The 23,640-nt window shown below is 39.1% G+C and overlaps 1 protein-coding gene across 2 annotated transcripts in view; it reads right to left on the reverse strand.

The window, feature by feature from the left end:
• Positions 1-23,640, reverse strand: part of BRINP3 (BMP/retinoic acid inducible neural specific 3) — a 214,003-nt gene that overhangs the window by 40,363 nt on the left and 150,000 nt on the right. For both annotated transcript variants that reach the window (XM_037404617.1, XM_037404616.1), the window contains one exon: positions 22,641-22,877. In XM_037404617.1, coding sequence (XP_037260514.1) covers positions 22,641-22,877 — 237 coding nt within the window. The remainder of the gene's footprint in view (positions 1-22,640; positions 22,878-23,640) is intronic.

Consider the following 23,640-nt stretch of genomic DNA (forward strand, 5'->3'; position numbering starts at 1 on the left):
GAATAGAACCAGCAAAAGTAAATATTTATGTATTTTTTTTACATTGATGTTGCAACAAATGTAAGCATTGTCAGCATTTTTTAACGGATAATATGAAGATTAAATAAGAATCAGGGTTTCTTATTTTCAAATCTCAGATCTGAAAGTAATCATGCATTTAAAGATCAATGTATATTGAATCATTTGGAGAAGATAGAAAACTGTCTTAAAAGGAGTATATTCCAAACTTTAGGCAAAGCAAGTAAATGCCATTTTACAGGTCAGCTCCCTTTCAGACTTGTTATTTCACCTGAGACAAGCCATGAAGGATCAGACTTTCAAAAGTATTTAGAATTGAAATGGAGCCTTTCAAAGCATTTTATGGTAATTTGACACTTCAAAAATGTCCTCATAACTTCTTTTTGACTCGTATCTCCACCTCTAAAGCGGTAAAAAGGGGTTCTCAAATCACAGGACCACTGTTACTGTGGACATTCTGTGTTTTCTGCTTGTTCTGGTAGCTCCATCCCCACAATATGTAGACTGAATCTTATTAACAGAACTGTATTAATCAGTGAATCTATTTGCATAAGTAGGATAATTTACATGTTGATTAATAAGTTTTGAACCTAAATAAACTTCCATTTAAAAGGGCTCTAATTACTGGGGAAAAAAATGAGAAAATGAGCAGCACACTTGAATGCAAGTTTATCCCTTTTCTTTGTTGTTTCCGTAGATCAGTACATTTGCCTGCCTGCCTTCCTGCCTGCTGCTGTCCTCCCATCCTTCACAACCCATTTTTATTTTTTTTCCAGCTTGTTCCTGCAGTGAAGTCACTTATCCCACAGTTTAGATTTCACCCTGCCAGATGCTCCTTTTGGGTAGTCTGCACTTCAGCAGACTCTGTGAATGTAATGATCCAACTGACTGAAGCAGCCTCTCTAAAAACTAGAGTTTATCATAATATTTAACATTGCTATGATTTTAGGTTGCTTGTGGGAGAGAGCTGATTGGGGAAAATGTCTGTTCGCATGAAAGAATACTTGATTACCATCATTGTTCGTAAGCCTTTTGATTTTAGCTTTGGCTTTAGTTTAGCTTTTTTAATAATGTTTTTACACATAGAAGGCCAAAATATTTTATTTTTATTGGTGGAGAAGAAAGATCTTTTCTAAACGAGCTGGAGTGACCCTCGTCCACATCCTGAGGGGCACAGGGCCATGATGAAATAGGACAGCCCTATTGTGGCATAGTATTTTCTGTGATGGATGAAGATTCATCAGGGAAAAAAAAGCATTGAAAGGCCTTCTGGAAAGTAAAAAATTAAAGGTAAGGGGCAAAGATGATGACTTTATATCTAATAAAGTTGTTTTAATAATTCATCTGAGAGCTCTTCATGTTATTCATTTTCTCCTCATGCCTCCCTCTGGGTATTAGTTGTCCATTATTCTCCCCTTGAGGACAACACCGCTGCCCCTCTGGTGGACCTGCGTACAAATTAGGGGACTGAGGAAAGGAATTGTTTCTTTATTTTATCAAGTATTCTGAATCTCTAATCTTTTGATTTTTCCCTTTCCTAATTTTGTGTAAGAAGTGGGCTCTTACCCTCTGTCCAAAAAGAATAAGTATCTGTTCCTGGGTTTGTAGCTTAATAATTGGAATTAATAGGAGTATTTAATAAATTCTACATTATCAGATGAGCGTCTCTGTGAGTCTTACTGTAGTTTTGGGGAAACCAGTTCCCCGTTTTCCCCTTCTCGAGTGACAATTTTGCCTTTGTCTCCTCATACTACACTTCCCAGTCCTCGCTTCCATTCAAGGCTTGCACAGATGCTGTGGGAGAGGGTCATGTCTGACTTGTGCAAAGTGTAAAGGAAGGGAAGCACAGTCCCATTGCTTGGGAAAGCCTTCCAAGACTAAAGAGTGCATTTTGAAATTTAACAAACTGGTATTAAAAAAAAAAAAAAAAAAGAAAGGAATTAATAGGAAGTAAGGTTAACTGAACAGCTACAAAGTGTGTCCTTTGGCAAAGCGCAGATCTGCAGATTGTATAAATCGGCCAAACTCTACTGACTTCAGAGGAGTGTACTGATATACCTAGGGAGGATCAGATCCAAAAGCCACATTCCTGACTACCTGTTTTAATCACTAACTTCTTATTTTCCTTCTGTTCCTCTGAGACACTGGTATATCTACTTAAACTCCATTTCAGGAAGCCAAAAATAAACCCAAATCCCTGAGGACAGAATAGACTCAGAAGATGCCTTTTCAGTTTTCATATTGCTGTAATAACTTATTTAAGAAACATTGTCAATTTGCTGTCCTTTGCACAATGGCAATAAGCTCTACAGCTAACAACTAATCGGATGCAGTGTTTAGAAGTGATAAGGATCCTTAACTTGTAATGCAAAAGCATTTTCAATAAGAAAATGCTTCTTTTTCTCCCTGTAATAAACATCGCCTTTGACTATCCCTGCGCCCTGTATGATCATGCTAATGAGCACCATAATGCAGGTAAAAGAGAGAGAGAGATAAAAAGAGCATGGTTACATAGTGCCTTCTGCAAAAAAGAGAGGAAAAGATAATGTGCTCATATCTTAAACAGACACATTTCATGATCTGTGAAACTACAACATGAACTCCTAACACTGAGAGATGATTAAACTATTACACTCTAATCAACACATTGCACCAGCCATTCCTGAGGATTAACAGCCAGTATTACAGTGCTGGGGGCCATAGAAATTGATACTTTGAAAACACTATACTTGATACCACATATGATATGATTTCAGCACTTTCTCATATATTTTCACATGGGTTCCACATGCAATACTATTTCTTCATATTCTTAACTAATTGCAATTAACAGAGGAATATTTAAAACTATATGCAGTGGTTGATCAAACAAGTTTAACTTTCATTTGATGGCTGGTCATGTCTGTTTTTCACTTCCCCCTTTCTGCAAAGTAAATCTTTGTATTAACGGTGTCTAGAAATTGAAATGTCATACTATATTGCAGCAGCAAAGAATAAATGGAAAATATCACAATGGGAGCAAATATTATTGCTGAAATCAGATGAACTTCAGACATATTTAGGCTGTAAGAAATACCTGGAGCTACTTAGCTTCTAACTTGGATTCTCAGTGCTATTCAGTGTCAGAGCAGGGCTCAGCGTTGAATACAACGATTAACATTCTGCATACAGAGCTAGCAAAGGCCAGAAAAATACAAATCAAAGGATTTGACAATGCTCTACTACAAGGAAAAAAGGTGCCTGTTCTGCATTGGAAAAGAATAGGACCCCTGATTTCTCTTCTATGAACATTTTGCATAACCCTGATATTTTGTATTACAAGACCTGTGCAAGACTATCACCTACACGACCATGCACATTTCTGTTTTCATTTCAGTTGAGGATGAGTGGGGTTTTTTAACTTTTCCAGGCTATCAAAATGTTTTGTGTTAGCTTGTTTCCTAACCCTTTTGGAGGATCTTTGGAAGCATCTTGGAAGTCAACATATTTATACCAGCCTGGGAACTCAGAACCCTGGGTTAATAATTGTACCCCAGGCTGACGTCTGACTGTGCAGTGCAATGCTAGCAATATTAAAATGCCATATACTATCACTGCTCTTTCTTCTCTTACTTTCTTTACATTAAACAAAGTAAGTCCATGACTGAGCTTTTGAACTGTCATTCTTTTTTTCTTCTTTTTTTTTTTTTTTTTTTAATTATATAGCCACTGTTTCCCCGAACAGATACTATTTCTAGTCTACAGGTGTTGGAATCAGAGGGGTTTCCTCCTCACAGCCCAAGACACACCCTGTGTAAAGGCAGAGAACAATCTCAGCTTCTGCAGTCAGGATAACATGAGCAGTAGTATAAAATAGCTTCTTTAAGTCACAGCTTGTGTCTGAGGACGTCTCAGTAATGTACTGTATGGAAGATCAAAATTCCTGAGTCCCTTAATAAGTAGGAACATTCAAATTTGACATGGATTTCTAAGAAAGAAAAAAAAAAATACACATAGATCTTTTTTTTTCTTTTTTTTTTTTTTTCTGTTGGCTCTGTATTATGGCTGAAATGAATGACAGCATAATTGTACAAGTGAAGAAATTAAGGGAGGAGGCAATCTAAATGCAGTTTGGAAGAACGTAAAGCAAAACACAATTTGAAAATATCCTGCATTTGATGATGTGTCAAGAAAGACATTGTTTCACAGCAAGGTAGACTGAAAGAAATTTCATCCATCTTTTCTCAGTCTCTAGAAAAGACCTTCTGGGATACTAACGTTCGATCAAGTTTTATTCTGTCATTTAATTTCATGTCATATTCTGATGAGCTCTTCTACCTAAAATGAAACAGTTTAATCTTATGGCATCAAAACATTTAGTATTGGAGATTAAAACATAATGTTTCAGTAAATGTAGAAAGCTGTCTAATTGTGGATTAGATAGTCTAACCTAAACTTAATTTTAATATATTTACCAATATTCTAATATGGAAAAAGCAATGATATTATCTCAGCAAAAGCAACCTGACAATAACTGAAAAAGTATTTTTTTATGGCCACTTTAAGAATCTTTTATTGAGTGAAACATACCATTGAAAATAGGCTTATATATATGCCATGTACTTTCTAAAGTAAGTAAGAATTTGGACTGTAGCAGTTTTTCCATGTAATGAATAGTAAAAGGATGTCTGCAGAAGAAACCCCCTTTTTAACATCTTATTATCATGTCAAAAATCTACCATGAGGCAGCAATTGAAATGGGCTTTGTCATTTCTCTAAATGATGATTTAATGAAACAGTTTTCTCCCTTATTTATCTAAGAGTAACAATAAAAATACTTTGACAAACTTTGGAGTAAATAAAATGGTGTATGTTCATTAGTTTAATTGCCAGTGTTTGTGACACTTCAGCGTCGTCTGTAAAATCTATGCATCTGCCATTTGTGCGTACATCTTCTTCTATCAAGCTCCTTTAACTTGCTCCGAAGGTATTAAAATTCTGCCATCACAGTCTAGAAGTGTGCAATACCTCACATAAAAACTGGTCTGCTTTGGCTCCAACAATGTTACAGTGAGCTTAAGGAAAATTGACAAAAATTGGCCAGTCTTTAACAAGGGTGGGATAATGTATGTCGGAATGAAACTTGTGCAGTCTGACATGCTAGTTCAAACGAGAGTGTTTCATCCAATTTCAGAATTAGCTGAAGTGATTCCACGTTGTACATTGCATTTAATCTTTTCTCATATTTATAATGAAAACTACTTGCAAATGACTGGTGCTTTTTATAGACCACTACTACTTTGAGATGCCATCTCCCTTCTTAAAATGTAATTATATGATCAGATGTTAATTCAGGTTTGATGTGACCTTGGGTGGTCTCTAGTTCAACCTCTTGCTCTAAGTAGGTCTTCTCTGACATCAGATCAGGTTGTTCAGGGTTTGGTCCAGTGTGGTCTTGGAAACTTCTGTGGATGGAGACAGCGCAACCTCTCTGGGTAACCAGGAATCAGCTGGCCTCATGGAGAAAAGGTTTCTCCCTATTTCCATTCTGAACCTCTCTTGTTCTGGTTTATGGCTGCTGTCTCTCACCATACAGAGCCTGTATGCTTGATTTCCTCCCTGCAGACAAAGGGGCTGCTTTGAGTCCCCCTGAAGCCCCCATGCCCAAGGCTGACCAAGCCTTCCTCCTGTGGCTTCTCCTTCCAGGGTGGGTGTTCATGCCTCAACTGCTCTGGGGACATCGCCGACTGTGCTTCAATTTGCCAGCGCCTTTCCTGTACTGTGAAGCCCCAAACTGGGTGCAGTATCTGAATGTGGTCTAACAAGTACTGAGGCTAATCCCCTTCTTCATCTCCTGGTCATGCTCCTGGTCATACCACCCAGGATGCTCTTGCCCTTGGTGCTGTCAGGCCACTACATCCTCCCCTCCGCCTGTTGCCAAAGGCCCTAGGAACTTTCCTGCAGAGCTGCTCCTGACTAGGTAGGTCTGAGGCAGGGCTTTGCATTTGTCCTTGTTGAACTTCATCAGGTTCCTGTTGCCACATTCCAGAAGCCTGTCCAGGTCCCCCTGGATGGCATCCCTGTTCTTAAGCATATCATCTAGTTCTGTTCCTGTCCCCCAGCCTCAAACTCTTATCATCTGCAAGGTTGATGAGAGTGTACTTCATTTCCTCCTCCAGGTCAGAAGGCAAACAGAGCAAGTCCTGGAACAGATCCTTGCTGTATTCCACTTGCCACTGGTCTTCAGGTAGGAAATGTGACCCACTAACCCTACCCTCTGTCTCCCACAATATTCTGGTATCCAAGTTAAGATACAGTGGTCTGGATGGAAGGACAAATAGATGGGTAAAAATCCAGTTGCATGACCAGGTTCCATGTCCAGTGTCTTGTTAAAACTGAGGTAAACAACATCCATCCATAAATCAGCATTTTATCATAGATAGAATGAGGTGGGTCAGACATGATTTACCCAGTCACCATCTTCTCCCTCACATCCCTTGTGCTAGTTTAACCTTGGCTGGCTGCCCGCTGCTACCCAGCTGCTCTCTCACTCTCCCTTGTCAACAGGACAGGGTGATAAAATAAGATGAAAAAGCTCATGGGTTGAGATAAGGACAAGGAGATGACTTACCAGTTACTGACATGGGCAAAACTGACTCAACTTTGGGAAGATTAATTTATTGCCAATTAAAAACAGAGTAGGATAGTAAGGAGTGAACTAAAAAAAAAAAAAAAAGACAAGCCTAAGAATACCTTCCCTCCAGCCCATCCTTCTTCCAAATCTCAACTTCACTCCTTACATTCCCAACTCTTCTACATACAAACAGTGCAGGGGAATGGAGAATGGGGATTGCAGCCAGTTCATAAAACTTCATCTCTGGCATTCCTTCCTTCTCGTGCTGTTCCTCTGTTCTGGTGTAGGATCCCTTCCTCAGGATACAGCCCTTCACAAACTGCTCCAGTTTGGGTCCCTTCCACAGTCCTTCACGAACACACTGCTGCTGCATGGGGTCCTCTCCACAGGCTGCAGCTTCCCTCAGTGCCTCTCCACCTGCTGCAGAGTGGGGTCCCCCATGGGCTGCAGATGGATATCTGTTCCACTGTGGTCCTTCATGGGCTGCAGGGGGACAACCTTTTTCACCACGGTCTTCTCCACAGGCTGAAGGTGAATCTCTGGTCTGGGACCTGGAGAATCTCCTCCCTTCTTCACCAGTCTTGGTGTCTGCAGGGCTGTTTCTCTCACATTTTCTCCCTCCTCTCTCTCTCAGCTGCTCTGTAGTGGTTTTTACCCTTTCTTAAATATGCTGTCACAGAGGCACCACCAGTGCTGCTGATGGGCTCAGCTTTGGGCAGTGGTCAGTCTGCTCTGGAGCCACTGGCACTGGCTCTGTCTGACACTGGGGCAGCACCTGGTGTCTTCTCAAAACAGGCCACCCCTGCAGCCCCACAACTACCAAAACCTCACCACATAAACCCAACACATCTCCAGAAATGTGGCCCAAGAGGACTCCATCTATTTTCCCAGGGACCAAAGTGAAGCTATATAAATCAGTAGTTCCCTGGATCATCCTTTGAGACTTTTTTGATGATTAGCGTATTTGCCTTTCTCCAGACATCAGGAAAGTTCCCCAGCCTCCATGATCTCTCAAAACTAACAGTGAGGGAGGCCTTACATGGATATTATCCAGCTCTCTCAAAACCCATAGATACGTCTGTTGAATCCCATGGACTATCAAGAGTCAAGTTCTCTCAAATAACCCTTGATTCCACCATTACTCACTGCTGGTAGCTCCTTTTCCCCTTGAATCCCCTTACTAAGCTCAAGGACCTGGTATATTTGTTGATGAAGACTGAGGGCAAAGAAGGCATTTTGTGAAGACCAGGTCTACATTCTTCTGTTTTTCTTACCCATTACTTTCCAGATCCTGAACACCAACACACAAGGTTGCCATTGGTTATCCCACCCTCAGATAGCACTTCCTCATTAGGGAATAGCCAGCCCAGCTCTGTGCCACTCCTGTTGATTCATCTAGTATCTGTATCAAAGTGTTATTCCTGACACCTTCCAAAACTTCCTTGACTACTTATGTCCCACAGTGTTGGTTTTTCAGCAGATGTCAGGGAGGTTATAATTACCCACAAGAAGCAGAGTCTGTGATCCAGGTGTATCCTTGAGACGCTTAAGGAAGGCTTCATGCACTTCTTCACGTTGACTGGGTAGTCTATAAAACACTCCCACCACAATGTCCCCCCTGCTAGCCTCTCCTCTGACCCTGACCTACAAGCTTTCATCGCTGTGGTCCAGCCAGTAACATAGCTCCACACGTCCGAGCTACACCTTAACACATAGGGCAACTACCACCCTCATCGTCCCCGCCTGCCTTTCCTGATGAACATGTCTCTACACCCCACAGTATCACAGTCAGGCAAGATGTCCCACCTGTCTCTGCTGTCCTAACAGTGCTGTGCCTCTCTGAACACGCGTAGAGTACTGATTCGTTCTGCTCATTTCACAGGCTGAGTGTGTTTGGGTAGGCGTACTTGAAGGGCATTTCCATCTGCCCTGTTTAATCGTTACTCTTGTTACTGTCACCCTGAACTATTGTATTCCTAAGAAAGGTTCTCCCTTTACTTGGTAGAACCAAGAAGACACCACATGGGCCTGAGCCATGTAGTCACTCCTGATACACTCCAGCTCTCCTCTGGCAGTACTGATCATGCTCGTATGGATGAGCAGCAAGGGATAATAGTCTAAGATGAGCCAAATGAGCCTCAGCAGTCTCTTCTCAACTTCCCAGCTCAAAAGTCCCCAGAAAATCTCCCCAGAGAGCAGGTCAAGTTGGCAGAGGGGGATCTGCATCTTCAAATGCCATTAACCATTGCTTTTCAGTACATGCATGTGGGTCAGGCTTGGCTGGTTCTGATGGCTCCCCAGGACACTGAACCTACTCTGCAGTCACAGATCTGCAGCAGAAGTCACAAGGCTCCTGTTCCCCTGTCCTGACAGTCTGCACTTGCCACTTGATGGAGTACAGACTCTGGCCACCCATCACGTGCAGCTGAGGGTTCAGATGCTTGGCTCCTCCAGGTCTCTGTGAAGATCCTACCTGGTTTTTCCATCTTTCCCAGTGCTTTGCAGAGGGAATACTATTCCCTCTCCAAGGAGTGATCCATGAGATGAAGTTCAAAAGGCAAGTGCCTGTAATAATGCCTTTCCAGGTTCCTGCCTCTCAGAGGAAAAACTAAAACTACTTAAGGTTTTTGAAGCGTTACATTAAATGAGAAATTTCAGCTGCAGTTTTAATTCAGTTGGGGTGTGGTGTTTGGTTTTTTTTTTATGTTTCTTTTTTTTGTTTGTTTTGGTGGGTTTTTTTCTGAAATAACCTGTCTCCTTGTCTTTACTCATCATTTGTCTACACCTGGTTTTAATATCGCTCCAGCCTTCCTTTGGCACAATTCATTTTAACAGCAAGCCAAAATAAACAGATAGCTTTACATAAGGAAAACCAGCAATGCTCAGAGCCAACAAGAAATATTCAGACCAAAAGCTTTCATTGAAAAACACTAAGGGAATATCTCTAGTAACTCCTGCAACCTATTCACCTACAGAAAAGATGACACGCAGCAGCTAAGAAAGTCATCCCACCCTGCTCTGCCAATTTGCTTAACCTCTGTGCCTGTTTCAGCACTGACCTTATCTGCTGATGCTGTAAATAAGCCTACTATTTAATATAAATACTGGTTTATATTTGTTATAGTTTAGAAGCGGGAAAGAAGACTATCAATTAATTTCACACAAAGGCTAAGGAGCGCTGCTAACGCTATTCATTTCAGAACAAAGGCAGCTCTTAAGTAGAACTGTGCAGAGAATAGAAAATCCATTTTGTGAAAGGATTTTTAGCCTTCCAAAATTAGAATGCAACCTAAATCTTTTGAAATTCTCTAAAATTCTCCAAATGTCTCTAATTTATCTGAAATCCTCTAAAAGGAACATTGCAAAGTTTTCTTGTTTTACTTTGCTTTGAATCAGTCAAAATACTTCAACTTGACAGCAAGAGATTTTACATTTTTATGTCAACCTTTAATTTCCTGCTATAGCATGAACGTTATAAAGTAAGGAATGACAAAATAAATGAACATTTCTAAATGAAGGTCAAAGCGCTTTACTTTATTCTGTTAAAATAATATTTTGCAATTATTGAAAGATTATTCCTGATCTGTTTTTGTTTGTGTTTGGTTTTTTTTTTTTAAAAAAAGAAACAGCTTCCTCAATATTTTGTGATATTCTTTAGATAAATCTTTGTCTCTCCTGCACTTCAACTGTCTTCTGTTTAGACTGCAAATTCTTCATAGAAGAGCCTGTCTCTTATTACATCTTTATAGGGCAGTTGGCACAATAGACCTCAAGTTTAATTGTTGTCATGTATTACAAATAATAATAATAAATTTGCTTATGGCTCCAGGGAACTGCATACTCCTTGGAGTCCTCCATGGTAGCTGCAATTAGCATGAGGAGCAAGAGTTCTGGTAGGAAAGATCTCATAATCCCCAACAGTTTATCACACTTTTTATATAATGTATGTGAAAAACCTTCTACACTAAAACAATGTGACAATGGTATTCTAATTCCTTTCCCATAACTATGCCTTTAATTGTAATCAGGGCAATAAATATGACAGCAATTCAAATACCAGTGTCAGCTGTAAATTGAAACCTCAAACCACCAAGCTGGTAGTCTGAGAGAATAAAAAGCAATAGGACCTACATTTCAAATGGCTGGATACGATTGCTGTTCAATAAAGTGCTGCCTCAATATGGTGTAGATATTACTAAGGAGATTTATAAAAGATATATGTTTTTTAAAATATCCTACCATTATTCAAAAGCCTGGAGAAAACAAAGTACTAAAATGAACATATATTTGTTTTTATGTTTCAGTGAATTTTAGCTGTTCATGATGCATTACATAATTTGTCAAAGAAGTAGCAGCTGTGTTCCAAGAAATACATGTTTGAAAATAATCCAATTCAAGGAGGCATAAGACTGCAGCTTGAAACAACCTTATTTCTTCACAGAAAAGATAGTAAAGCTGAATTTTCCTTCCCTTCTCTCCTCCCCATGTAGACTAAATCATTCCACTCTCCCTATAATTAAAACATTTGCTCCTCCAAAATAAATGAGCTCTCCTTTAAACTTGCTGAAGGACAAAGGGAAGGAAAGAAATGTATGTGCTCGCAGGATATGGGCTGCATGTGTAAGAGCAGAGAAGCTCGACCCTTACTATGGGACAGGCTACTTGAACTGGTGCAATCCAGCTGCTGTGTGAGCCTCAGGGGAAGCAACTTTTTATGATTCTTTCAGCGGGATAGGCTTGTGGGGCTTTTCCAGTTGGCTTTCCTTTCTGAATTGAGGAATGCTGCAGGAATAGCTCCTCCAAACCCCAGGCTTTGCCAGGAGGAAAGCACAGGTGAAGGTGGAATTGGCAGGGAACAGAGATCTTCTGATGGTTCATTAATACATTGTTTGTGAAGAACTGTTCTGCAAATGTTACAGTACTGCTGGTTTTGCATATATGTTACATATGTTTATATATATAGGCATGTTATACGCATATATATATAACTAATGTAAGCAATGTCAACCTGTTATAGGAACAGGACACCACAGATCCTGCCCTCACAAGCCCTGGGATTCTCTTGGTGCCCAGATAACAAGGAAAAAAATTGCAGAGTCAAAATTTGTAGTAAAGATAGAATATCATCATGCAAATCATGGATTAATTCTGAAGTTTTACGAGGCAGGAGACAGTAACCTTCCCTAGACCCTGCTGAGAGCTAGAAGGACTCACATTTCCTATAATCAAGAAGGACTTGTTTCTTATTCTGAATTTAATATGACCTTGACAGCAAGTTCACTTTTCAGAAACCAAAAAGCCAGGCTCCAACAGCTGTCTCTGTAAATCTCAGCATTTGAAGGACATTCCCTTAATCCTGTCAGTTTTTCTTTTGGGTGTGATTTTGGTTCATTGCTCTTTTAAAAATATTTGTATCGCTACCCTTCAAAAGGATGTTCCTTGCAATTCATTGTAAGCTTTCAAGAAATAAACTCTCAAAAATGTATCTATGGGTTATTTTGGAATTTTTTGTAAACATTTTGATCATTTGAACATGGCTTACAAGTATTCCTGCAATATGATTGTTCCAATTTCTATCCAGTGCTAGCTATTATTAACTTTCTATAGCATATAATGTAAATGCATATAATGCAAAGGACATAATTCTTATGCGTAGATTTAGACATAACCTCTGTCACCCCAAAAGTTACCTTACTTGTTCTTGGTCATGCTGGCAACTCCTGCAGTTTGAAACCTGGGTAAGCTGCATAAACACGTAATGTATCACAGAAGGATAGTTCAGGGAAGAGAATGAGTGAAACTGAAAAGTGTTCTTGGAAAACACATTCAAGTAAATAACCCGTGTTAAGCGGTTACAAGAGAAGATGTAAGAAGCTATGAATCAGAACAGACAACGCTGCCCTAGAAGAAAAAAGGGGCCACAGAGTGACATCCCTCTTAATAAAGAAAGTCCAAAGCTGCCAAGGCAGATTGGAATTCCACCAAGAATGAGGTTTTTTGTCACTAGCTTTGAAGGGAATTACATTATGTCCTGTACATGGTGGACATAAGCAGAATTATATTAGATCAAACCTTCTGCTCCTCCTCTTATTACAATGTCATCACAATGTTTAAAGTGCCTGAGAATGCAATGCCATATAAAAGTTTTGTAAGTTGATTTGCCAGGTGCTGGTTTAGCAGGAGTCATATAATGCTTTTAGTTCTGGAACAGGGGCAACAATACTGATGGCACCCGCTTGGCTGTACCTTCATTTTTGGAGTAGGAGATGAACAATTTAGACACGGACTCCCTGAAGAAATTATGCACGTACCACCTGTTCATTTTATTAAAACAGTGACACCTCCACAGGGGTGGGAGAGGTAGGGGCAGGGGGGGAACATTGGTCACAGAAGGAATGACAGCTTGGTGTATCTGTTCATGCTATTGATTACACTTCCTGACAACCACATGGGGAAGTTAATTACTGGGAGGCAAATTAACACCCTTGCAAGATAATAGAGAAAACAATAATTATATTAAGAACTCAGGGGGCTAAGTTTTCTTGGCCTTGAGCCTGAAGCTGTAAGCACTGTTTTAAAGAAAACCACCGCTCTATTGCTCAGGGGCAAATAGTTTGAGCCATATTGATTGAAGTCTTTATTCGCAGTGATTAAAAAGCACCTTCAACTGCCAGTGAGTCTGTTCGGACTTTCACAAGGAGTCTTTCAATTAAGATTTCAAACGAGACTCACTTTGCATCGCAATCGGTCTGTTCTGGTCAGCAGAGAGACAGCCCGTGCTACCTGGCTGACCCGTGCCGCCATGCCTGCTGCGCACTGTGCACAGCGCGCTCACGAGGGCCCTTGCGCCAGCATGTTCTCCCACCCTTCTGAATCAATGGGAACAAAGCTTCTTGGAGAGCCAGCTTAACTTTGTTGATTTTATATGAATAGGAGAAATCCTCCAGCATTCCGTTTTACTTCCAGATTTCATCTGAGCATACGCTACATGCATTGGAATTGAAAGATGGTAACTGGAAAAGCGGTAACGTGTCACCAGACTGTGGTGACAGGGAACTTCCAGTGGAAACTGTCCTCACCGCAAATGACAGCGTGGGGCTCTAAATCTACACTCTGTCTCCAACGCCAAATTAAACCTGGTCATCTTGCAATGTTATTTAAGATTTGGGATCTCAACACCGAGTCTGAAAGTCAGTCTGGGCACTTCTCTTCCATTATAATTGCAAGAAGTTTCTTCTGATCAGAGCGTACATACAGCAACATCTATGTTTAAACTGACATTTCCAAATAAAAGCTGCAGTTACCTTCTGTCCTTTTAATCAGTTTTAGTAATATGGAACAGGTGTAAATGAGACATTTGGTGCACTACCTATGTTTTCAAATGTCTACCTTAGAATGCAGTGCCTCTTTTTCCTTTGTTTTTTTTCCTTTCCTGCTTTTCTCCTGTACCAGAAGGATGATAGGGAAACCTATAAACATCAAGATAATCTTTACCTAGCGATTAAAAGGTAGTCTGAAATTTTTTAAAATAACATCACTGTAGTTTAAACAAGAATTATTGAGGGCATTGCTTAGATCTTAGGGTTCCCTAATTACTCCTATCTTAGGGTTCCCTAATTACTGCTGGTAATAACGGAGAAGGTTATTACCCAGGTTGATGCCTGCATGATGCAGTCATTCTGCAGGCTTGGCAGCTGGGAAGAATTACCTTTTTACTTGTCAGCTAGGTGACTTTGATTTGACGATAGTGAGAGGCAACAAAAGGGAATCCCATGGTGCCCACTTTTGCTAAAGCAGTTTTTGGAAAGAATTTGTGCCAGAGGAATAGCAAAAATCTGTGACTTATTGGGATGGCAAATAAAGTTTTATTGGATTTTTCTGACTACACGGAAGGATTGTTAAGGTTCAACATCACAGACTAAATGCAGACATGCTGTAGTTTTGCTGGATTCATCCATCAGAAAGAACCTGACACACGATAATCATAGTAATATTTTAAAATGCTTCTCTGATGCAGAGGAGGAGAAAGAATGAACCACATGATTGACACTGGTTGCATTCCTTAATGCACCGCTGGGATATATTAATATAATTCGCAATTAAGATGATCCCAGAACTTCAGCTGACAACAGTGTATGAAATTATGAAAAAGCAAGTAATTATCTGATGATGCAAACTTCTTTCCCCCAGGTTTCCTGTGTCTTTATGCTGTGATTCACATTTGATCTTGAAGGTTTGGATTTGTCCTTGGCTCTCATCATAACACATTCTGTCAACCAGATGTCTAAGATTTCTGTCTTCAGCACTGGACAATCTATTTAAATTTATTTACATTATTTAAATTTTTAAAATTTTAACTGTAAATTTATTCTATTTAAATCTATGTTAAAAATTTAACTTTACATTTTGTTTAACTACCTGGTATTGTGTCTGCTTTATTAAAGCATATTTTATTTTTTTTTAGCAAATCAAATAAGTTTGATTACTATCCACGTCTGCTATTTTTTATTTGTTACTCAAATCGACTGAAAGAAAAAAACTTGAAGAGAAGTATTACTATGTGCTTGGCATCTAAGAGTCTCTACATGCAGGAATAATGACTATAAAATTGTCTTTCCTGAGAAAAATTAGGAGAATGGTGTAGATTTTGAGATCAAATATGATCACTTGCTATGGATGTATGCACTGACTGTGTGATTGTCATACCCAGTCTTTGACTTTGGAACAATCTTAGAATTCCTCCTTTACAGCTTCTTTACAGCCTCAATAATCATAAAGACAATGTTGCCCATCTGTAGCAAATTCATAAGGCTAGCAGAGGGTGTAAAGACTTTTCCCCTGAGCATCTGCACTTCCACGTCAGTGCCAATTGTCATTTCCAGTCTTGATTTTACTGCATTTTAGCACAGTTTCCAGGCTAAGCATGGGAAATCACCTTCACTGTAAGAACAGGGATCTTCATCCTTCACAAGAAACAATAACACAGTTTTGAAGCCTGGAGTCAGCACACAGTGCTATTTTATAAAGACATGGAGTAAGACCACAAATGGTGGGTCAGTCTTTTGAGAAGTTGTGACTCAGATGACTCAGATGTCTGTACAGCAAGACCACCATCAATCCCAAAATCCAAAGTATGAATTGAAACATATTCTGTCCTTTAGGAGCATTCAATAGTAAAAATATTGGCCACGATTGCATATGAGTTTCAAATTATTCAGGTCTAGATTAACTTCAAGTGAGAGAACACTAATTCTTCAATTTTTCCAAGACCAACTTCGGACTTCTGTTGCACTTGATTTTAATAAAACAGGTTTGCATATCCATGAAGTAGATGTGCTTGCTGAAGAGAGCCTTTCTTGTTTCAAAGTTGGCATTTTAAAGTATTCTTGTATTTTGTGTAGGAAAATACGAACTGAAGAAGAGACACAGCTCTGTAAGTGTATCATCAAGACATGATGGCTTTCCACATTTTGCAGTTTTGAAGATGGAGACACAAATTCATGATGCTATTAAGTGGATAATTCTCTAAATCTCACTGAAGATTGTGGAATGGTGGAGATGATCTCTCCTATTACTTTCTGTAGATTTTACATAAAAGTAATTATATACAACGCAAATGCTACCCCCAAAAAAAAAGAATGGGATGCCTGAACTTCCTCATCTTCAGTATTACTGATATTTAGTTCAGTAATAAGCTTGTCATCTCCACTGTTAGAACCTGCTTTCTTCAACCCTTTAAATCCCATTCTTTTCTACAAGGGATTTTGGGAACATCATTAATTCCATCATTATAGAGAAATGGAAAAATATAATTGAACTGAGGAAGCAGGACTCTAAAGTCTCAAAAGCAATCTATGCTGATGCAAACAAGAAAACTTTGGTAACTTTCTGTGTAGTGCTATATATTAACTGAGGATTCAGATCTAATTTTTAGGTGAACCTTTCAAAACTGGATTTTTGAGATGATTTAAGTCAGTACATGTAAAGGGTAACCAATGCTCAATAGCAAGACATCCTGGAGTTATTAAGGAATTATGAAATGCTTTAGACATGAAGTCCAAATCCAGTGAATCCAGGGATTTAAGAAGAAATAGCTTGCAACAGCAATTCATTTCAGCTAGTACTTTACAATCAAAGCAGTGGTGCAGGATGGATGTACAATGAAAAATAGTTTCAGCAAATATTAATGTGAGAGTTAGTATTAATTTACTTCGGTTGCACTTATACCACTTGCACTTTCTGTGATACTGAAAATTACCTTTTGAAATATCTCTATAGACAGATACAGAAGTGATTGAAAAAATCAGAACCCATATTTTGAGAAGTTTGTCTTTTAAAGCTGTAGGATACATTTCAAAATAGTTACAGTATAACTTTTGATATTTAATTATGCCTATGAAAGAAGCACAAACAGTTTTTGTGTTTGGTGGGTCAAACTCTTCAAGGCCCTGAATGGCTCAGGCTCTGATCTAGTTAAGCTGATGCTGAACATCTCAGCACACAAGTCAAATCTGTGAAGTTAATGGGCTACAAATTATTAAAATAAGCACATATTTCACCGCTACACTGAATCACCTTTAAATCCATCTGTGACAGTAAAATTTCTGTCCGATTTGTTGCAGGCCTGCTATTTCCTTCCACAGTATTTTGTATTTAAACTAAATGTTTGAAAGAATAAGTTTTCAATTTCAAAGCTACTTTGAAAACATACCTCATTATATTTGTTGCACGTCTCCTCCTCCTATGCCTTTCAAGGAAATATTCCAAAAGAGATTTTGTTGCCTTCAAGTGCAAAAGGAAATCAGCTCCTCAGCACTTGGGAAATATGCAAAGACAAGGCAGCAAGCTGCCATTGCATGTGAGCTATGTGAAAATAAATGCTTGTACAGAAGATTTTATTTTCATGTTTCCAGGAGGTCTCATAAATGCTAGCAATAAAAAAAGAAATTACAAAAATGCACTTTTGCCATCTTCTATTGTTTGAGCAACCCTATCAGCCATGTTCGTATTTATTTTTATAGCCTTTTTAATTTAGAAAAATGAAATCAAGTTGCAACATGGACTGTTACAAATTTATTTTAGATATCACTGAGCAGACCACCTTAAAAGAAAATTGCTGTCATTTAAATTGTTTAAATGAAGAGGCCAGATTTCCAAAGGCACATAGCAGCCAGTCACACCAGGATTATGGCACAGACAATGCATGATCATATTCTTATCACTTGCTGTCAGAATCCAGAGCCTGTGGATGTTTTTGTGCGTCATGTGGGTCATAATCTCTGTAAAATGCTAAGTTGCCAGTCACTCACTGACAGAGTTAGAACTTGCTTCTTTGTGCGTTAAGTCTTGCCAAGAGAGTCCCCAAAACTTCCAAAATCAGTGATGTTTAACAACACAGCATATTCACTAACACCATCTCCAACACAGCTGTAACCATAGGCTGTGAGAGTCCTACATATTTCAAAAATTTTAGATTTTTTCCAAGGAATCTTTTGACCCTCTGTACTGTGTGAAACTAATTACCACTTGAGCAGTTAGGTCAAAGCTTGCTCCTGAAAGGGCAAGATAAAGTTTACTGATAGGATGAAGCAGGAGAAGGAGCTGGACAAGTACCTGCTCCTACTATTAGAGGCAGAAGGGGTACAGGAAAAAAGGCAACATTAAAAGAACAACACATTAAAAAGGTGGGGAGGGCTGCAGGCATACTAGCGAGGATTGCAGTGCTTTAACGTAGGTGGATTCCATATTCTGGAATCTCAATGAAATGTGGTTTGTGATGACAGCAAGTCAACTAGATTATCTAGTCATCCTTTTAAGCTGCACATTGCTGCAAAAGCCTAGTTCCATGAACATTAAGAAAGGATAAACGAAACGCTGCTTGTCTCCATTACAGGTGAAATGTCTAGGCCATGTGGTAGATGATAAGAACACAGCTTCTTGGAATGATGTTCTCAGAGAAAACTTTGTTTTCACATTAATTCAGCCAAAGGCCTCAAGAAACTAATGAAATTTGTTAATAAAGGTTGAACAGCTTTAGTATAGATTTTTGATAAGGAAACAGCTGCTCATTTGCAAGGGTACTAAGCTGAGTCTGGAGGCCACAAGATATGGTAAAGAATAAGCAGATGCTTCAGACTAAACAATTCAAGTAGCCCTTGAAACTTCTTTGAGAACTTAGTACATACCCTGATGTTAAGAGGTTACACGAAGCTCATTGAGTTAATAGTGCTCAAGTATGTATTGCTGGAGGGCAGCTAGAGAGATGAAAAAGGCAGCCAGATTTACTGAGAGATAAATAACATACTGCTCCATGTCCACCAAAATAAGATTTGAGTAGTTAAAAGCTGCCAGAAGAGCCTGAGTCAAATGAAATCTGCACATAAGGATGGATGAATGACACATTCTGAACTGGAATGTTTGGTCATCTGATCTGTGATAATCAGGGTTGCTCAAGAGGAAATTGTCACTACCAGCAAATCCAACCTGCAGACCAGAGTCCTTCTATGTGAAGTCAGCCTGGTGTCCATCAGGACCCCCAGGTCCTTTTCTGCCAAGCTGCGTTCCAGCTGGGTGGCCCCAGCATGTCCTGGTGCCGGGCGCAGGGCTCCCTGGGTGCAGGGCTTTGCATTTCTGGCTGAACTTCACGAGGTTCCTGATGTGGTACATGCTTTCTTTTCACCCAACATTACATTCGCCTCAAAGGTCCCCTTGTTGCAGTTCGACTTGCGTGTATAGAGCGGTCATACGAGGTTATTGCCTTTTTGCAGCTGTAATTGTAGTGTTCAGGACCTTTGACTTTTAACTAAGTACACACATTTTTCTTTCACATCTCATAATTTAAAAGGCAAATCAATAACATAAACTGCCTAATTTGGAAGAGAACAGTAGGCTGTAGAGAAAAGAGTCCTATTCATGGTTTTGGGGTTTCTTTTCTTCTGCTTTTTTTGGTTTGTTTTTTATTTTTTCCTCTGGAAATTCAGATGGAGGGTTTCAAAGACACAAACTAAATTTAGCTACCCATTGATTTCAAATGGGATTTGGGCACTGAAGAAGTACCATTTTTTTGTTTTAAAAAATCTGTTCCTCTGTTGTTTTATCTTGAACAGACAGAAGGAGAGATATCACCGACAGTAAACAAACCATCTTAAATAGAATATTTTCTTTTTCCATTTAGGTTAAATTCTGGCCACAGATAATTTGCATGACCTCAGGTGAACCCAGTAAGTATTCAGGTCTCCATGAGGGGAAAAAATTTGTTTCTGGATTCAGAGGACTATTTTGTTATATGTAAGGTAAGGAAGGGTTTGGAAGGCAGAAAAATTAGAAAGTTACTACACTTGTATTTAACTTTTCTTGAACCTGGAATTCATACTGTCAAAGAATGGAATTCATTCACTCACTTTTCTGCAGTTAGCAGCAGATTATATGAACCAGTTGTCAATGATCTGTATTATCCTGTCCCTTGTCGACTCAGACTCTAATTACTAAATAATCTGCCCTTCTTTTATCACCTAATTTGGAAGAAAGTAGTAGGCTGTAGAGAAAACAACTCTTTTCTAGCTAATTTATTTTTATTTTAAATTGATTTGCATAAAACAACATGCTCTTATCTCAGAAGCTTTAGACAAAGACTGAAGGATATATATCCCACATCAAAGTTATAAAACATGAATTTCATTTAATAAAGGGTACTTTTGTTCTCAGAATATGCTATTAACATGAATCAGATCATGCTGATATTTGTTAATAGTGTTTTTCATAGTTTAAATGTTGCACAGGCTTTGAATTTCTCAGGATGTGTCTCAGCAATCACTGTGGCTAGAAATGCTTGCAGACCACGTGTGACAGTACTCGAAGAGCTGTTCAGATGGTAATATATAAATTATAGGGGGGAGGTGAATGGGCATTGACTAACCTATCTATCAAAGGTTTACATGCCAACTGTTTTTTGACAAAATACAGATCCATACACGTACAAGGTTACCTATCCCATCTTTCCATTATCTGTATTCAAAACAGTTTATAAGGTAAAAGCAGAGATTTTGTTAGATACCTATGAGATGTGGAAGTCATGTTTTCTATGTTTTTTAGATTAAAAATTCTTTCAATAAATCTAAGGCTAAAAGAATGGGTATGGCATATGCTAATAATCTCTATTTCACACTTTTACTAACCACGCCTACTAACAATTACCTAATCGACAGATGTATGTGAAGTTTCCATTTTAGTGAATCACACGGCATAGCTAAAGAGCCTTTTTAAAAATCTAACTCTTACCCATTTTTCCCCTGACATTCATGTCTTGATCCTAAATATAGGACTATACGTGTAGCTGACAGCTATTCAAACTTGTAAGTGATGTGATGCCCCTATACAGCTTGCTGTAAGAATCCTCCACAGGTTCAGATATGTGTGCTCTTTCTGCTTAACTAAAATTGGTATTAAGTAGGTGCCATCAAATGACATTCTTCAGCCGCTAAACAGTGTAACAGCCCATTCAAATAGGACAAACTATGGTAAACAAAACTGTGCCCTTCTGCAAAGTCAATATGTTTGTCCTAATTTGCAAAGTAGTAAATGATAGCATGGCTCCATAAATGCTTAAAGATGTCACAATAGTCATCGAGAAAATGCCACAAATGTACATAAAAACAAAACATGGATTCATGCTTTTGTAATTAAAGAACTCTGTGATCCTCCGAGGAGAAATATTGTAAGTTCTGGTGTTCTCACGCAAAAAGAGACCAGGCTGAGAAAAGCTCCTGAGATCTTCCAAACACTCGGATGTAGGCATCAGATCTCACTAAAGGTTATGACGGCAATTTCAGCTGATATAGGGACTTCTGAAATTCTCAACCTTGAGCTGAGAAATCAGACTTTAACATTAAAACAACAGCAAAAAACTGAGTGTATACAATGCACTGTTCCCAGTTAAGTATTGTACTGATACTTCTTCTCTCCTAAACTCTCACCATGGCCACTGTACAGTCTTCTTCCCTCTCTTCTGCTGACTCATTCTCTTTCTCCAACACAACTCACTAAAAATTGTGGGGTTTTATATTTTTTTTTCTGCTTCTTCCTTATCTCCCTCATTTTTTAATTTTTTTTTTCCCCTCGGTGATTTTTCCCAGGTCTGCTGAGCTCTCCTTACTTTTCCCACCATCTGGCTAGACAGCTGTTGCTGATACTACTGAGTGAGTGAGTTGTGAAAACAGTTGTTCAGAAGCTGATTTTACCTGCGGTTCCCATTCTCTACGGGACTGGAAGTTCTGATGATCAGGACAGATGAAATGATGTATGAAACAAAGCTTGATGCTTTGAAGAAAACTCATGTGGCACAAATGTGTTGTAGTGACAACATGGATAAATCCAGTTTAAACAGAAATCATACAAAGAAGCAAGCTGCCAACTACAATGAAATGAACTATTAACTACTTGGTAAATCAAGGGCCGGCTATGCTTTCCAAGCCAGCTTCATGGTATTGCTGGAGGGACAGGATAAGGGGGAGGTGCCACAGAAACTTGGACCCAACACTGAAAAATGGATGTGAAATGAATCAGCTCTTTCAGCTGCATTACAGAACAAAAATACAGAATACCCATATAAAGTCTGCAACCTGGCTTTGTTCCTCATTTGTTCTGCTTTCTGCCTGCTCCAGTAAACCTCTTGCTCCAATAGGGACCAAGTTCTCACAGGCTTGGGCTCCACAAAGTATAGCAGATATTGTACAGAATCACAGAATTACACAGTTCTATGAATTCTAGAATATAGGAGATTACTCAAACACAGCTGCCTAAATCCTAATGCAATTACAGACTGCTGATCATCCCAATGTGAGGACACTTACTATCAGAAAGTTATAATAATTAAGACTGAGATCCAGGATGCACTTAAAAATGTTTAGCTCTAGATGTACAAACCATGCTGGAAATTTCAGATGGAGTCTGTTGTATAAATACTTTTTCTGAGATACAGCCAAACAGACAAAAATTTTACAAAACATCTCACCAGATTCTTCAAATTCATTGTTGTATGCATTCCAAGTCTCACTTATGCGGAGCAGATTTTCTTCCATGGCTTGAATGTCCATGTAGGGACAGTTGCACTCTGGGAATTTGGGACCACACTGGCACCAGCAGTCATTATCCTTGCAGATGAACTCCCCCTCTGAATTGCAGGCGATATAGCTCAGAGCTGCCTGGACAAAATGTTCTTGCAGATACTCGGGCAGGATGACCTGAAGACCTGAAGGAGATAGAGTAAGCACTATGTTATGAAATGTAACGGAATGCTTGAGCCAAGCATCTTCCCTGACCCACGTGAAAAAAAAAAAAAAAAAATACTGTATGGCTGATTTAGGACAATTTACTCATCTGTCTAGCATTTGCACTGTCATATATTTCCTTCCTTAAGAATTAATTTCAGATATATCCCTCATATTTCCCTCAGTATGGAACAACTGTTCCACCAACCAGTGACCTGTGTTCCTCAGAGCATTTACTGGTGTGATTTCTTTCTAGGGGGATTGTCAGGAACAGAAAGAAAGGATTACATCAACTTTTCCTTGTAAAGAATTGCTGAATGAACAGCCTCAGCAGTAGGGAAGCATGCAGCTGAATCATAATCTTGCTACTGGCAGCTAATGCAAATTTTGAGAGTGCTGATGAAAGGAAGGCAGCCCTGAAAGACAGAGTAAAGAGACAGTATAATCAGAAAAAGAGGTGTGAAGGTAAACATTCCCATTCTGTATTGGACTTGTTTTCCATGTTGCCTGTGAGACAAGATATAGTTTGTCTAAATAACTCTAGTTATCTCTTCATCATTCTGTAGAGACAAATGAAGATGAATGGGAAAAATTGGGTTGGGGGAAATTTTAAAGAAATAAAATTCAGCTGATATTACTTTTCTTATAACATTGGTATTTCATTGCTAAAAGACAGCCAATTGAATAAGTGTCCTGGTTTTGGCTGGGACAGGGTTAATTTTCTGCCTAGCAGCTGGCTTGGTG

Source organism: Falco rusticolus, chromosome 11 (assembly GCF_015220075.1).
Source record: "Falco rusticolus isolate bFalRus1 chromosome 11, bFalRus1.pri, whole genome shotgun sequence".
Classification (NCBI taxonomy): Eukaryota; Metazoa; Chordata; class Aves; order Falconiformes; family Falconidae; genus Falco; species Falco rusticolus.